The 16093-nt window shown below is 37.6% G+C and overlaps 5 protein-coding genes and 2 long non-coding RNA genes across 9 annotated transcripts; 1 reads left to right on the top strand and 6 right to left on the bottom strand.

Annotated features, from left to right (window-relative positions):
- The first annotated feature begins 23 nt into the window (after positions 1 to 23).
- LOC124190849 lies at positions 24 to 1857 on the top strand. 3 transcript variants are annotated; one of them, XR_006873128.1, is made up of 5 exons: positions 24 to 869; positions 972 to 1067; positions 1143 to 1262; positions 1489 to 1634; positions 1713 to 1857. It is a non-coding gene; the product is annotated as an uncharacterized LOC124190849 (long non-coding RNA). The 3 variants fall into 3 exon arrangements; XR_006873122.1 differs by having other exon boundaries at positions 26 to 1067; positions 1489 to 1558; XR_006873119.1 differs by having other exon boundaries at positions 27 to 1067.
- Positions 1858 to 2665: 808 nt separating this feature from the next.
- On the bottom strand, positions 2666 to 4201 carry LOC124190836. The gene is made up of 4 exons (XR_006873114.1): positions 4007 to 4201; positions 3830 to 3916; positions 3647 to 3767; positions 2666 to 3230 (listed from the first exon to the last, which is right to left on the bottom strand). It is a non-coding gene; the product is annotated as an uncharacterized LOC124190836 (long non-coding RNA).
- A 712-nt stretch (positions 4202 to 4913) lies between these two features.
- On the bottom strand, positions 4914 to 8209 carry LOC124190795 (anoctamin-10-like). The gene is made up of 10 exons (XM_046583659.1): positions 7835 to 8209; positions 7426 to 7762; positions 6983 to 7111; positions 6727 to 6911; positions 6509 to 6642; positions 6168 to 6439; positions 5966 to 6096; positions 5809 to 5901; positions 5608 to 5745; positions 4914 to 5542 (listed from the first exon to the last, which is right to left on the bottom strand). Exons 1-10 carry the CDS (start codon positions 7991 to 7993, stop codon positions 5054 to 5056), a joined length of 2067 nt encoding a protein of 688 aa, XP_046439615.1. The 5' UTR covers positions 7994 to 8209; the 3' UTR covers positions 4914 to 5053.
- A 374-nt stretch (positions 8210 to 8583) lies between these two features.
- Positions 8584 to 9819, bottom strand: LOC124190813 (histone H1-delta-like). Its single transcript, XM_046583677.1, has 3 exons — positions 9401 to 9819; positions 9243 to 9329; positions 8584 to 9169 (listed from the first exon to the last, which is right to left on the bottom strand). Exons 1-3 carry the CDS (start codon positions 9737 to 9739, stop codon positions 8720 to 8722), a joined length of 876 nt encoding a protein of 291 aa, XP_046439633.1. The 5' UTR covers positions 9740 to 9819; the 3' UTR covers positions 8584 to 8719.
- A 1541-nt stretch (positions 9820 to 11360) lies between these two features.
- On the bottom strand, positions 11361 to 12503 carry LOC124190818 (DNA-directed RNA polymerase III subunit RPC8-like). Its single transcript, XM_046583688.1, has 5 exons — positions 12221 to 12503; positions 11974 to 12157; positions 11776 to 11913; positions 11569 to 11699; positions 11361 to 11476 (listed from the first exon to the last, which is right to left on the bottom strand). The coding sequence occupies exons 1-5, from the start codon at positions 12329 to 12331 to the stop codon at positions 11426 to 11428; spliced, it is 615 nt and encodes a 204-aa protein (XP_046439644.1). The 5' UTR covers positions 12332 to 12503; the 3' UTR covers positions 11361 to 11425.
- A 129-nt stretch (positions 12504 to 12632) lies between these two features.
- Positions 12633 to 14598, bottom strand: LOC124190807 (cellular tumor antigen p53-like). The gene is made up of 6 exons (XM_046583663.1): positions 14363 to 14598; positions 13937 to 14294; positions 13715 to 13856; positions 13386 to 13647; positions 13028 to 13316; positions 12633 to 12954 (listed from the first exon to the last, which is right to left on the bottom strand). Exons 1-6 carry the CDS (start codon positions 14413 to 14415, stop codon positions 12814 to 12816), a joined length of 1245 nt encoding a protein of 414 aa, XP_046439619.1. The 5' UTR covers positions 14416 to 14598; the 3' UTR covers positions 12633 to 12813.
- A 285-nt stretch (positions 14599 to 14883) lies between these two features.
- On the bottom strand, positions 14884 to 15739 carry LOC124190826 (histone H2B-like). Its single transcript, XM_046583696.1, has 3 exons — positions 15579 to 15739; positions 15458 to 15520; positions 14884 to 15381 (listed from the first exon to the last, which is right to left on the bottom strand). The coding sequence occupies exons 1-3, from the start codon at positions 15666 to 15668 to the stop codon at positions 15145 to 15147; spliced, it is 390 nt and encodes a 129-aa protein (XP_046439652.1). The 5' UTR covers positions 15669 to 15739; the 3' UTR covers positions 14884 to 15144.
- Between the last annotated feature and the right edge of the window lie 354 nt (positions 15740 to 16093).

Genomic DNA, 16093 nt, shown 5'->3' with positions numbered 1-16093 from the left:
AAGAATGACTGAGCTAGAAACATGCTGTTGTTGTGAGACAGGTTAGTGTGGAAAGGATTTTTCATCTTACCATCATTTGTGATTGATTTGACATTTGTTGTTGCCTTGTATTATGCCACAATGAAGAGAAACACATTCTGAATAACTGGGAGGTTTACCTTACGAACTGGGTGTTTTCCTTTTAGAAATCCACTGTCCAACCGCTGTTGCCCGGGTTACTTACAGATGTAATAGACAAGGCACATGAACGAATATCACGCCTTCTCCTCATTGTAGAAGTTATCATCTTGGGGATTGCGTCTGTTGTGATGCTGCGTGGTGGCTTCATGGTGAAATTTGGCAGGGAGAATGTCACGTCCTCACGTGAGTATCAAAGTTATTTGTTCACTTTGTTTGTTAGTTTTTTCAACTGAGTGTCACCGAACTACAGCGAACATTGTTTTCATATTTGTTACGTTTTAACGTTTCTTCTTTCTGACGCTAGACTGAATTAGTTAGTAACACCCTAAAAAATGATCAATTTATTCGGTCGTAAGCTCAATGCCTCAATGGTTGAGGCGCTATCGCTTACTTCCGGTATACTTCCGGAAAATTTGCATAAAACTAGCAAGTGGGCTTTGTTCTCTGCACAATTCTAAAGACTCCTTGCCAGTTTAAGCAAACTGAAATTGTCATTTTTGATTACTTTTGTGACTATCTAAGGCCGTCCTTTATTAGATAGTGAGTTTTAGACGTGTCGAATAGATGGCGTGAAAGAATATTATGTTGTCAGATATGGGCTTATTACGGCAGCTCGTTGTCTAAAGTTCAGCTACCCAGCAACAGCGGGTTCTGTTCTGTTCTTTTCTTCGAAAATTACAAATGAATTCGTACGTTAATTGGATAGATTTTGTGTGCAATTTGTTTGACATGTGTTCTTTTCTGTTTATGTGTTTAATAACTTAAATATTTCTCATTAATTTTTCCATGAGAAAATGTGAAAGGAGCGAGATGCAGCCTACTGTCAACTATTGTGTTAAAAATCCTGGTATCATCCTACTGAATATGTCATCCAAATGACAGAGGTGGTAAGTGGTGACAGAACCAACACTAGCTTTAGTACAGATTTTGCTGGAACATATATTGTTCTTTTTTTTTATTAGGATTCATCAGAAATATTGGCTGATTCTATTGGACTTGCTAGATCGTTTTATCCCTAGAATGGACCAATCTTTCATTCAATCTTCTAGAGAACCTTGGATAACTGATTGGTGGTTTTGTGTGTAAGTTTATTTGTCATATCACTGAACTTTCTTTGTCTAACCTTTCAGTCTAATATGTATTCAAATTATCGATCTGCCCTCACATCTATCTAAAAATGTTTAAAAGACTCTTTCAACTGTATACTGATTACTGTTTAATTATTCTTTTAGATCATCGATGTCAAGCACATTGTTGACAACTAATTATAAACAAGGTTTCTTAATTTTCTTGTTTTTTTATTTACAGGTTTTAAACTATAGGTATTTAAATTTGCACGACGTCCTTCAACGTTCTTGGACTGACGTCAGTCAGCAAGGTAGGCTACCTTGTTTGATAACCTGTTGGCTGCTTCCCTTGAATCTCCCTTTTTACTTCTTTAAGCTTGATTTGAGGTATTGCTTTCTGCTTTCTGTCGCTCAAATATTGTTGAAAATTATTGTCAAACTAATAAATGTTCATTCTGCCTACAGGGTACTCCTTCACTACTTATCATCAACTTCATCCATTGGTGATGCTGTAATTCAAGACTGATAAATTAGTTAGTCAGATAAAACAAGTGCATATCTGGGCTCCCTTCTTTTCTGTGGCCCTGTTTCCCTAACTAACCACTAACCAACGCCCGCCGGTGGTCACTCACCCGCTGTGAAACCAGGAGGAGGGGAGGGCTCTGGTCGAACGGGGACTTGGAAGGCGCATGATCTATATCATGAGTCTAACCCGGAAGCCTAGTAGTGACTAATCGCTCCCCAGTAAAACTTGCCTCGCACTCTTCTCTCCTCTTCCATTTCCAGGTAATCTCCCTGGATCTACGCCGACACTGCATGTGCGAGTTTTAGCAAGCAATCCGCCACCCAATTTGACAAAAAAGTGATAGTTTGTTTTCACGGAAATTGCTGTCAGACGGTTGAAAAATTTCTAGTTCAACAATCTCATGTAGAAATCAGCATCTAGTCTACTGGTGCAAATTGCGATTCTTTAAGCTTGATTATTTAGGAGATGTGTTATAAGCAATTGTGAGTAGCCAATAAATTGAACTAATTCGCTTTTTCAGAATAATTTGAAGAGAGATCACAAGAAAACAACAGTGATCTAAAACCAAAATATTCAGAAAAAGTGGATTAGTTCAATTTTTTAGCTACCCACAATAGCTTTTAACACATCACCTAAATTAATCAAGCTTAAAGAATCGCAATTTGCACCAGTAGACTACATGCTAATTTCTACATGAGATTTTTGAACTAGAAATTTTTTAACCGTCTGACGCAATTTCCGTGAAAACAAACTATCACTTTTTGTCAAATTAGGTGGCGGATTGCTTTCTAAAAAGCCTCGCACAAAAAAAATTGTCTTGAACCGGACGCTCTGTTTAATGAATTGTTTATTTTGCAAGTGTTCCGGATTAAAATATAGTTTACACATTTCATATACAATGCATTTTTTTTATTTACATTTAAATATGTTTATAGATATACAACTATTGTGTGAATATTGGGTGTGGGGAGATTGTGGGGTTTTAGGAATGGATGTGAGTGGATATGTGAGATTTGATGTTGGTGCTTATGAGGTTTGAGGAATGGATGTGTAAGTGGAAGTAGGGAAGGTATAGACAGGAAGGTATAGGTTAACAACAGTTTCTATCACCAAGTACTGCATATTCATTAAAAATATACCTCACTTCTTTTAGTAAATCATAATCAAATACCCCACTCCAACTTCCTCCTCATTCCCCCATCCCGGACATGTTTATTATTTGTTTGACATAAACCTCCCCGTAATACTTTTTTTTGTTCCTTCTCAATATATAAAGATAAACGGCAAAGACACAAATAGCAATTAAACACAATTTTGGATGTCACTTGCTTCTGTAGCACAAAACCAGCACCTTGGATGCACAAGGAACAGCAACTTGATGCAGATATCTTTCACCACCATAGGCTGCAACAACACGCCACACTGGACAGCAACACCACTGCTCCGTAAACATGAACCTATAACCAAAGTAAAAATGACAAAAAAAATAATCTTCAGCATCATTAGAAATCCTGTACGAAACTAAAAATAATATGCTACATTATATCACTTAAATATTCAACCCAAATATTATTTGGCAACATTATATTATGCCTAACATTGAAACTCAAATTTACATGAAACTAGATGACTAATTTAAGATTTAAATGCAAAACTTTGAAGAATACTGTACAGTGAAACAAATAAACAAAACCTCTTTCAGTATCTGCCTTTCTTGCTTACAACAAACTCCACTTAAAAAATCCACAGCAGAACACACGACTGAAGGAAATAGCTGTTGACTTGACGAAATCCCAAAATGTTAAAACTAACCAATGGATGCAAAGTTTGATCACACTTTAATGGTATAATCTAAACTGGATAAGATTGTCACCTTCAAATAGTGTATGTGTTCATGATGTTCTCAGCAAAGGTAAATGAGAACTCCACGAAACCTGCACAATTAGATGCAAGTCCTAGACTGGTTGGCGGAAGCTCCTTATATTAAAAGATGCCTGAAATCAAACATTACAAATGTCATGATCAAAATTTCAATTAGTTTAATCAATGATTTTACCATTCAGAACTTTCCACATGTAAAATGTTACTCAGCTTCTGGATGTGGTAGACAGCATGTTTCCAAGTCTTAAGCATCAAAATTCATCTATAGATAAAAAATTACATTTAACACTTTCAGGCAGCTTTCAGGGCACTTTCAGAGTTTCACTGCACGACAATTTAATTGAATCAATACCAATAATAATAGCGAGATCACCAACCGCCAACCCGAACTAACTAAAACCCATCACAAATTCTAAGAAATGCCTGGCAAGTAGCAATCCACTAATCCAGTTAATAAGCTAACATCACAACCCCAAACAAAGGAAATGGCGTCTCTTCTATCAGAAGTCAGAACTCAGAACCCACGCTTCAACTAACAAGGTAGAAGAAGAAGGTAGGGGCTCAACGGCTAGCCGACGCCCAACAACTCCAATTCTGGCCACCAGATGTCCTCTCAGTATCTCAGCCATAATCATTAAACAAAAATTTGTTGATTAATAAGCCAATTTGATGGGTGGAATGATTGACCAGATTCTTCAACACTTTAATAAGGCTCTAAGCAGAGCGACTGATTTTTGGCAGGAAAGGAAACGGAACGAACTGCATTTCACTTCCATTTCATCATCGTTCAACGTCTCCCAGAAGTGAGCCGCTTCCGGGTTGCTACTCTCGTTCACAATTTTCGCTCAATTTTAGATTACAAGTAATTCGTACCCTGCGTGTCGGCGCACATGAAACAGCAATCACGAGTTGAATTCGTCCTGCACTGTTTGTTGGCAAAAAAAATTTACGTTGACGAAGTCTTTCGATGATTTTTTTTCTTCAGTTTTGAAGACAAACGAGAATTGTATAAAGTAACATTAAAGTAACTAAAACAGTGAAACGTACTAATGTTTTTTACAGCTGAAAATAATTAAAGGAACTTTTTACTGTTTAGCGATCTAGTGTTGTAAACAAATGTTTAAAATTTAAAACAGCAAAATGAAAAGGATATCCTGCACCCTGCTCTAGCAGTCTAGCACTTTAAACTAAAAATTGAAACAACAAATAACAAGCAGAAACTATTTTCAAAAAATAATATTTAAAAAAAAAAACTAATAAAGAGTTCAACCAATTGTATTTAAGCACGCAGGAACTGGACAATAGTTAGGAAACAAAACATTGGTAATTCCCTATTTTACTCACTTGCAACAATTTGATATCTATTTCAAACAGTGTGTATAATGTAATAATAGTCAATTTACTTTTTTAATTTTCTTAACTCTTTCTCTTGTGCGGCTTTTCTGGTGGCGGCTGTGATGTGAACCCATCGAGGCACGGCTGGTATCAATACAAACAAAATGCTCTGGACAGCCAAAAGGATATGATCCAGTGAAACACAGATCATGGCACGGGTCCAATCAGTAACAGGACCAACCACTGGATTATCAGACAATTCTTCACCATCAACTGCCGAAGGAGATGGAGATGAACTCATAACATAGAGTAAGCCACAATTTGTTACAACAGCCATCGAACAAATCATCCGGAAAGCCGGTTCCCAAGCTCCAATGTGAGCCACTCGCGCAGGTGTTGGGCGGCGGTGAATGTGCACGAGTTTGAAAGCGTCGACACGAAGTTCTGCCACGTTGTTGATAAACGCCCAAAGGGACGCAGTCGGATAGGCAGCAACAAACAGTAGAACGTAACCAAATTGAATATAGAGCTCCAAGTAATCCTCGATGGTCCCCTGTCAGGAAAAATATATATGTATTTTTAAAATTTAGGTTGCGCACATTCATAAATTCCTTTTACCTCGTAGGGTTCCAGAAGAGATTCTTTGTATGCTTGCTTAACTGCAGGGTTATCGGGTGCCAATATCCGCACGTTCAGACGCTCTAACGTCTTGTTCACTCCATCATCTTTTTCTGTCGGTTTCAGATTGATTGGATTCTAAATCGATAACAAACTCGATGAAATTTTGCTACAACGTACTCAAAGAAATATTAAACTTACCTTTTTTAGCACGTAACAGAGGTTAAGATACGGGAAAAGAGTCTCTGTAAGTTGATTAATCACTTGAAAGACGAGCAACATCAGTGCAACTTGCTGTAAAGAAAAGAATAAAATAATAATATTAACCATTAGGAAAGAAAAAAGGATCAATACTGACCCACTGAAGCATAGGGATGTCCTGCAAGTAGAAAGCGATGTAAAAGAGAGACATGAAATTATTAACGAATTCAAAAAGCAAGAGTTTGGTAACACGATTGCTTTCGAATTGAGATTCAGTGCGATGATTTTCTAAACATGCAAAATTAAAAATCATATTGAATAAAACGTTTAATCAAGTAATAAAAAAAAATTCTTTGTACCCCATTCCGTGAGTTTCGTGGCCAGTTTGCGATAGATTTGATTGGCGAACCATACGAGAATGGCATAAATAACTGTGGGTATCGACACAATGCAGAGAGCAAGCAAATGCCAGAATAAATCGTCTTTAGGCCAGGTGGAAGTCCATTCCATCATCATAGTTTCTTTCCAGATTGATTCAAGCATCACCCAAAAAGCTACCAGAGTGCAGATAAGTACAATCGGCAGGGAAACGCAATATAGCTTAATCAGAGTTTTCCAACGGGGATAGTATCTATTCCAACAAGATGATTTGTAGCAAGAAAATTTAGAAAAGAACCATAGTTGGGAAAAAGATATTTACGGTTGAAGTTGACCGGTTATGGGATCAATCATCAGCGGTCCTCGGTAATTTGCTCGCGGTTCGCCCTGACCACCTCCATATTTGCTCTTCGTATTCCAGAGAAAACACAGTCCGTTACTACGCCTTTTCCAAAACTACAAGACCAAGAATTCACGCGATATAATAGAACCAAACTAAAAACAAACAGAAATTAAAATGTCTATCATGATACAACTTACTTCCATCAGGATAAACGCCCAAAGCATATACAAAACACAGAAGAGGATCTGGATCTCAAATTCAGACTGTAAAAAGTGATGGTGAACTATCCCAATGCATGTAGGTGCCAAAAGTGCCCACGTTAACATCTCCAGAAATGCAAAATAGAATCCCACCCCTTCTCCAAAGTATCGACGCACTTCGTCTATAAAAGAGAACATATCCATATTAATTTATCAATATTGATCGTTTAAAAAAAATCTTTATAAATCATACTTAAAGGCAATTGTTTTGTGGCACATTTGAAGCTATTAATTAGCCAATCGTGGCCAAGTCGCTTAAGTCCCTCAGGTTCGTGAAGAGGATATATGTTGTTGATCAACTTTTTGTGAAGAAATTTTTCCACTGTAATAACATGAAACAAAGTGAATTATTAGTTGTTTAAACTCCCCATTCCATCATCCCAAATGCAAAAATGAAAGTTGAAAAACAATACAAAAATTTCAAATTTGTAAAAAAAAGGTAAATTCTTTTGACTCCATCGCATAAACCTTGGAGTTAGACAAAGTCCTAGCAAATCATCTCCGAATTTTTTGGGGAGAAGCTGAGAGGGATAATAAGTTAGTAGGAGGACTGAGGAATGTAACCCAATTTCGAAAAGAATGATAAAAATGCGCAAGATTATTTTCAAACAAGCAAGCCCCCAGAATCGATCTTACCAATGGACTGGCCCTGAAACAGCGTCATTTTCATATCTCCGATTTGAAGAACTTGTTTAGTCTCAGACCTGACACTATCAATTTCATGACGAATCATCCATAAAATGTCAGCTGGAGTAAAGATTGATCTGGCATCCATAGCTGTTTGTTCACCTCCATCATGATCAAGATTTTCTTGCAAAGTAGTAATTTCGTCATTATCTAATGGAGTCTCTTCCAAGTTACCACTGTCGAGCAAGCTGCCAATTGGAAGTTTCCCATCGATGGATCTAATTCGACACTTTTTTGCCACATTTAATAATCTTTCAGGGCTGATGGAGACAAATACACACAAGTTCTACGTTGAAGGTGGAACATGTTCACTTTAAAATCATCTATCATAAACACATAAAATGGCTGTATATTTTACCTGACCAGGTGTTGGAGTTGAACTACTCATCTGTAAACCATATTCAGAAAAGGCGCCCAAAATCCAGTTTAAAAGCCAAGAAACGTCTTCCGATTTTGCCTCTTTTGTGGACAATTCAAGAACATAGGCCGGCCAATCTTCTATGTTTGACTTCGCCATTTTCAAGAAAATGACTAAGACATACAGTAGGGAAAGTAAATTATTAAGAAAAAGAAAAGTTTGCTGTTGTTTAATGAAAGTTGTGAAACAAACAATATTATTTTCCTAGCTGAGACAACATAGCTATCTTATCACTCCCCAGTAACAAAACAAAAATGCAGCAAAAAAATTTTACGTGGAAAATATGACTGCTGTAATAGCAGACAGAAATGCTGAACTTCAACACGCAACGGCGGCGTCCCATGGGAAAAGGCGGGAACCAAGCAGTATTCAAAAATCCTTTGTAATGTCAAATACCTGGAAGAAATTTTAACCACATTTCATATTTCCGTGTGTACAAATTATGTTGCGGATATACGCCTTCGCAGTTCGCACAATTATCAATTTTCAAGAAAATTGTTAATTACCGGTAATAACTCAAATCTGATTCAACAGCGAAGACATATTAATATAAATAAAAGTAAAAAAAATAATTGTCAGTAAACGAAAATTTAATCAATTAAATTGTCGTTGTTCTATGTATTTACAAGCCGCGCGATTTTGATAAATTGTTATCTGGGTGATTTCAAGAAATGGATGTCTAGATTTAGGGTAAAAGATGAATCATATGTACAGATGAGGGGTGGATGGGTCAATTGTTGGCGTGAAGAGATCTTCATGAATGAGAGTTTGTTTTCTTAAAAATCAAGGGGAACAATTCAATTGAAGCTGGCGAATCGGATTGATCTACTTTTTAGCAACGGCTTTCTTGGTGGCGGCTTTAGGGGATTTCGCGGCTTTGGCGGCCTTGGCTGCGACAGCCTTCTTGGGTGCGGCTTTCTTGGGAGAAGCAGCTGGTTTGGCCACTTTGGGCTTTGGGGCCTTAACGGCCGCCTTCTTCGGGGAAGCGACTTTCTTGGCTGCGACCGGTTTCTTGGCTGCTGGAGCAGCGGCCTTTTTAGCGGCGGCCGGTTTGGCAACCTTGGGCTTGGCAGCGGCCGGTGCGACTTTCTTGACGGCCGTCACCTTCTTGGGAGAAATGGGTTTCTTGGCCGCAACCTTGGGCTTCTTGGGGGAAGTAGCCTTTTTGGCCACTTTAGGCTTCTTGGCAGCGGCCGGTTTGACTTCCTTGGCCACCTTCTTTGGCTTCAGAACTTCGGGCGACACACGGAAAGATCCAGCAGCGCCGGAGGCACCCTGAACAAAATCAAATAATAAAAAAAATAATTAATAAAATGTCTCCATAAAATTCAGCGAAAACGAAATTTACCTTGGTGTTTACAAGAGTTCCGGCGGTGCTGCATTTCTTGAGAGCTTTCGTTACGCGAATATTGGCAGATTTGGCATCAGTGCCGACCTAATTGATTTAAAAACACACGATTGTTAGATAATTGTTAATAAACAAACGAAATAATAAAAATAAATTACCTGGAAGTTGGCGAGGATGTACTTGAGGATAGCCTGGCGGGAAGATCCTTTGCGTTCCTTGAGTGCAATCACGGCCTGGGTGACCATCTCGAGGTAAGGAGGATGAGCCGATCCAGCGGCCGATTTGACGACCTTCTTTGGCTTGGCGGGAGAAGCCACTGCCTTGGCGGGAGAAGCCACTTTCTTGTCGGCAGCCGGACGAGTCCTCTTCACGGCCTGAGATTTGGCAGCCTTTGATGTGGTTGCCTTCGCGGCCTTCTTGGGCTTGGCTGCGGGAGAAGCGGCAGCAGCGGCGGGCTGTTCAACGGTTTCGGCAACAACGTTTGTTTCTTCGGCCATCTTGGAATTGCTGAATCAGGTGGGAGAGAGAGAGAAAACGTGTGGTGTGTACTCGGTGAGTGCGTTATCCTGACTGGAGGGGGGAGTCGCCTATATGTAGTCGGGTGGCGGACGTTTCAGAATGAACGCCCAAAAGTGAGGCCCTTTTTCTCTAAAACCGGGGACAGCCAGGAGGACTGTGCTTTGCGTTCGGCTTTTACCAATTGTTTCGTCAACTTCTAATCATCGCATCAAATTGAAAAAAACGCCATTAAAAAGATCACGTTCTCTTCTATCGGAATATGTGAAATCCAATTCTTTTAAAAAATTTCGTCCCATCCATAGTGGCTGGATTCGCTCGTCGGTCCCGTCACGTTTTGGCAATGCTCTTCAATTAATTATCACCACCTGTTATTTTTCAAGTAAATCATTATCAAAATACCAATACTCGAATCAGGAGAGAATTCTCTATTGGAATCTGTTGGTTGCAGATTTTTACGAGCATTAGGCGAATCTGTAAAAATCGATAAAGTTGAACAAGAAACACAAAACGACGGTGGCTCTTCGCGCGCGCGCTGAGCCCATCTTGTTTTCTTCCACCCGATTGTCTCTCTCACTCGATTCTTTTTCACAATTTTACCTACGAAAACGTTGCAGAAACGAATAAAAACTTACATCTAAAGAATCTGCATGACAAGAGGAATCTGCCAATGTCAACCAAAATTCGAATCGAGCTCTTTTTGATGCTCAATTCTCTGAGCGAAAATTTGTATCGTTACTCGGCTTGGGCACAAACGAGTCGAAACATTTTCGTCAGCATTTCGTTTGTTCCTCTTCTCGTCAGGACACTCGTTTATTTAATCCATCAAATCAAAAGATTATATTTTTATATTTATCAAGTTAAAAATAATACTGCATTACGTTTAACCTTTGCATTAATTGAAAATTAATTGCAGAAATCGTCATTTTTGCAAGCGGAATTACCCGTTGAGAGTACAGAAACTCGACTCGGTGAAAACGCGTCGAACCGATTTGAAACCGAAACGACCGTTGGAGATTCAAAACAGCTTCGACTGCAATTTACACAACTTGTTTCTTGCTTGTTTAATTTGTCTTTTACATCGTTCAATACAGAATTTTAAATTATTTACACATGAAATTCAGAATTCAAAGTATCTCAAAGTTTCCAATTAAATAAGGCGAGGCGAATAAACTGTGAGAATTACAAATAATGAAGTTCGCCCCGAACACCATTAAAAAAGCGTTCACTTCGATTAAACACATTTGTTTCACAAACGGGTGTTAAATAATAATAGCTGAAATGCTGAATATTCAAGTTTATTTAACCTCAAAATAATTATTTTTACTCGAAGTTCATAAGATAAGTTCAACCGAATTAAACAATTTTTGCTGAACAGAAGAACATAGACGTATATCTTTGAATTGACCCTTTGCGTTAGTAGGAACATTTTTTCTTAAAAACAAATTTAGAATAAGGCTTTCGTTAAATGCATTGCATTTTAAATCAATGCATTTTCAGTTTTTCTAAAAGGACTGTCAAAAAGGCTGAGATTTTCCTATTTTTAAAAGATGGCCTGTGGTTCCTTCCTTACGATAAGAAATAAAGTGTAAATATCGAAAATTAGAAAAAACACATTGGTGAAGTTTATTGATTTAAATATCGCAACATTTCACAGCTTCAAGACTTCAGCTAGCCCACCAAGAGAGCAAACCTAATCCTGATTCATTGATAGATGCCTATAATTGCAAATAAACAAAACATTAAAGTTTTACACATGAAAGTAAAAGAAATTTAACTATAGTAATGTTTCGGATTTCAAATTACGCACATTTATGCGATACGACAACCTTTTATTGTCTTTTATTGGATCTAGAGATGAGTCAGGTGCTTCATTACTGGGGCCAGAAGGTGTTGTATCAATGAAATACTCAGCAACTACTTTAAATCGGATTTCTTCACCTAAAAGAATACAATTACAATCAACACAAAAAGATAATTATCATAAAATTATGCTGTTATCTGTTTTTTTATAAACCTGTATCCATGAAAAGGTCATGTTTTCCATCTTCTGTTTGATATTCCCAAATCCAAAGATGTTCAGTTTCATCAAATCTGGAGTTTTTTTGCAAGTTCTCAGAAGAAATGAAGATGTCCTCAAAGAATCCCAAAGAAACTTGATGCAAATTTTTGATTATGCACAACTGTTAATAACAAATGAATAATCTTCAGTTACCTTGGACTGATTCCTTATCACAGTTTTTGATTCTACCAACAAGAATCTGCTCCATAAAAGGCCTGAATACTACATAACGAAATTCAACTTTGGTATGATGGCCACCATCACCTGGCAAAATGAAACTTTCTCCTCGTTTAATTATATCCCACAGAGCAATGCACAGTCCAACATCCAGAACTACCTAAATGAGAACAAATATTTTACTAATAAATGCATATGTCAATCATCATAGGAATTTAATTACTTTATTAGCAAACTTTAAGTTCAATTCTTCCGAAATAGCTTGATCAATATCCCGATTGAATTTTTCTGAAGGAACTCTTACAGTCTGCTTGACAAGAGCTAGAACGAACATGGTTTAAACAATTAACTAATAAGCCCAAAGATTTATTTTGATTCAGTGTGGTCCGTCTGTGTGTTTCGTGTTTATTAAGCACGAACAAAGTCGTGAAACACCGGCTAAGCACGTTGTTTCTTTTAACTTCTACACGTGTAATGTCGTCTGCTACTCATGCAAGTGGGCGGGGCCGGGGTTACACTTTAAACCAGCTAGTCCAACTTGGCAACTTCCAACTCAACTCTAGTTCTAAATTCGAAGAATAAAATCTAAAAAATAATTAAATTTTCATTGAAAAATTCCATTAGAAAATGGATAATTTCTTTTAGTCATACTAAGTTTATTCGGCACATCATTGGCATGTTACAGAGTTACACGCTGTTAAATGAATTTGTGAAAAATCGGTTTAATTTTAATGATCATGCCAATAATTCAAGAAACATTAAAAAAGAATAAAACTGTATTTTGAAACGACTCTTTTTAAGGGAAGACTTCACGATTTAAGGCTCCTCTTTTTTAAAACGTTTCCCAGTATCAGTATGATTAGCCTGATCATTGTTTCCGGGGGGAAAGCCATCGTAGTCATGTTGAAAACGACTTATAATATCTTTGATGAAATTATAATTTTTGAGTCCTTTAATCTATATTTAAAAAATATTATTAAAATAGTGAATTAGTAGGACAATTGTGTTAAGTGATGATGAATAAAGTTACATTGACGTTCAAGTTGTAGATTCCGTCATCGTCTTCTGTCGAATCTGTTTGCGCGACCAGAGGAGGAGGAGGAGGAAGAACAGCTCTTCTTTTTTTAATTTTTCCTTTCAACTGGGCCATGGAAGGAAGCTCGATAGGAATCAAGTTTGAAGAGTCTGTTTCGCTGGCAGTGGGATCATGTGAATGCATTTTATCAAATCTTGCTTCTTCAGCCCTAATATCCCGACCGGGACAGCTACATATACGAACATCACAGGCATATCGTCCAAAAACCTCGTATCGTCCTCCACTAGAAGAAGAAATGTAATGTAGGAATGTAGTTTTAATAATTATAAAAATTCTCTCATGGACAACTTACTTTGTCACAGACTCTAATGTAAAGATCAGTTTGGTGGGTCGTCGGTTCAAGCCTCCTTGGCAGCTAGACAGGCACATGAATTTGTAACACAATGACACTGACTGGGTCCCGGGAGCAGGAGGCTTCAGTGGAACGACAACCGAATGCCGCATATCATTGTGATCGACATATGTTGAATCATTGTCATCACAACGCAATACATGTGGAGTATAGGGCAACGGTGGACCAGTCCCCTTGTGGGCTGGGCACCGTTCAACGGGATCTATAGGAAGAAAATTTAAATAAATTGTTAAAAGGATACAGAGAAACGTTTAAATGTTATTATTTGCCTTGAAAGTGATCAGCCTTTGAATACACCATTTGTCCCCGAATGCAATATCTGTGGAATTCCTGTGAAAGGTTATCCATTCTAAAGGAAATTGGGCAGGCCTTATCCATACTAACAAACAGCTTCTTCAGTTTTGTGGAATACTAAGAAAAATAATGTATGTGTCAAATATAACATATAAGGAACTGTGTAAATTTTAAATAGCACAACATGTTTGACTTACTATCCATGGTGTTGCTTTAGTTTTATCCTGAGCTTTACTAAATTCAACATTGAAATTTTGATCGCCCGGCCACAATTCCATTGCTGGCACTCCATTAGGGACATCAAAAGTTGGACTGGTGTTTATCGATATGCCAGGGCAATTGTTAATGGGATAGGTAGTTGTGTCCATTAGTTGCTGTTGCTGATAATGTTGGAAATGGAATGCATCTGTGCAGAGGTAATTATTTTCCTCCTCAACAGGATGAGCATTCGTGTGCTCAACATAATTTGAGGGATTCTCAATGATTGATTGAAGTACTTGATTTTGTGAATTAGTTAAAGGTAAAAGGTCAAATGACATGTCTTCATTTTCTTGGCTGTAATAGTTAAGAGATTAATTAACTGTTATGCTTAAAAAATGTCACTTCAAAATTAAGCACTTCACCTGTTGGTGGTTTCCCAATTATGACCGAAATAACCCGGTGGTTGACCATCCATATCAAATAATTATTATAAGCTTAGTCGCTAAATAAGAAAAGATGATGAAACAATCGAAAGGCACGATAATGTAAGCAACAGGTTGACGAGCTGAGCTGTGGTCACTATTTGACGTCTTGACTTCTACTGAAGTAAAAAACGCAAACGCACCCCTCCTCCACCTTGCGCGGAGAAATTTAGGCAAGTGCAGACTTGTCTTCATCTTTATCTTTACAGTTTACACTGAATAGTCTTCTCCCACAAATTGCAGCAGTTTATTTAATATAAATAAAGCTTATGTATAATATTATTCAATAATTGCCATACATGAAAACATTCGTTTAGTCGTGATTATTTTTAATTCTATACTTCAAACTTCGAAAGAGATGTATAATTTGCGCGGATTGGCGCCATTTTCAAACATTGAAATTTGAACATTTCTATTTGTCCATCCAAACGATATTCATTCAAGTAATCATTGGAAACAAATTTAAATTGTGAAATTAAGTAATGTATTATTGCCAACTCAAAATTTATGTACGTAGCGCGAATGATCACATAGTAATAATAAATCACAAGTCACACATTGTTTGAATCAGCAAAGATGAATAGTGATTTCCCCACCTCAAAAGTTTTACAACACTACGACAAATGAATACAGCTATGATCGATGTAGATAATTATAGAAGATATAAAAAAATAGTCTAATAAAAAAAATTGAATTGTGGTCGACCCACTCGGAAGTCATTTTCACTTTGAACTGGTGTACTTGGTGACAGCCTTGGTGCCTTCCGAAACAGCGTGCTTGGCCAACTCGCCAGGTAGGAGGAGACGTACAGCTGTTTGGATTTCACGACTGGTAATGGTCGAACGCTTGTTGTAATGGGCTAGCCGCGAAGATTCTCCGGCAATCCGCTCGAAAATGTCGTTCACGAAGCTGTTCATAATAGTCATGGCCTTGGACGAAATTCCAGTGTCGGGATGTACCTGCAGAAAAGTTTCATCGATTGTAATTACACGATTATACACTATAAAATATCACGAAGAGAAACAAAACATTTACCTGCTTCAAGACTTTGTAGATGTAAATGGCGTAACTCTCCTTCCTCTTCTTGGTACGTTTGGTCTAAAGAAAACAAGATGTGAATCAAACTCGTTCAAAGTTTATAACACGAAATTCTTACCTTTTCACCAGACTTGTTGAGACCACCCTTTTGAGTCTTTCCTGCCTTTTTCGCTGCTTTTCCACTTGTTTTTGTAGGTGACATGGCCATTTTGATGATATTCTTAACTGGAACTCGACTGTGAGCTGATAGAATCTGGGAAATTCTGCTACAGAAAACCTAGACGACGTTGGTTTTTATACTCTTTCCCCCCATTTTTCGGACAAAGAAAACTCCCTATTTGCAGTCATAACTCCGGGGTACAAACCCATCCTCCTTCCACTTTTTTGTTTTCAGACGTTTTCTTACTCTTCCTCTAACCTCAAGTTAATGGATTTGTTTAATTCATTTAAAAGGGGATAATCTTTTTTCTCAGAAAGAGAAATAAACTATGAGCAAACTCTGTCTAGCCACGAGGTATTTTTTCGTTAGCCTTCCACGAATTCATATGCATTTTTTAAAGATTTTTTAAAGAAACTATTTTTTGTTAGGGCATATTCCGATTATTAAGTTTAATTGAAAAAAAATCATTTTAA

The sequence above is a fragment of the Daphnia pulex genome, chromosome 1 (genome assembly GCF_021134715.1).
Source record: "Daphnia pulex isolate KAP4 chromosome 1, ASM2113471v1".
NCBI classification, from domain to species: Eukaryota; Metazoa; Arthropoda; class Branchiopoda; order Diplostraca; family Daphniidae; genus Daphnia; species Daphnia pulex.
The sequence above is the reverse complement of the archived record's forward strand: the minus strand, read 5'-3'. Positions and strand labels throughout refer to the sequence as shown.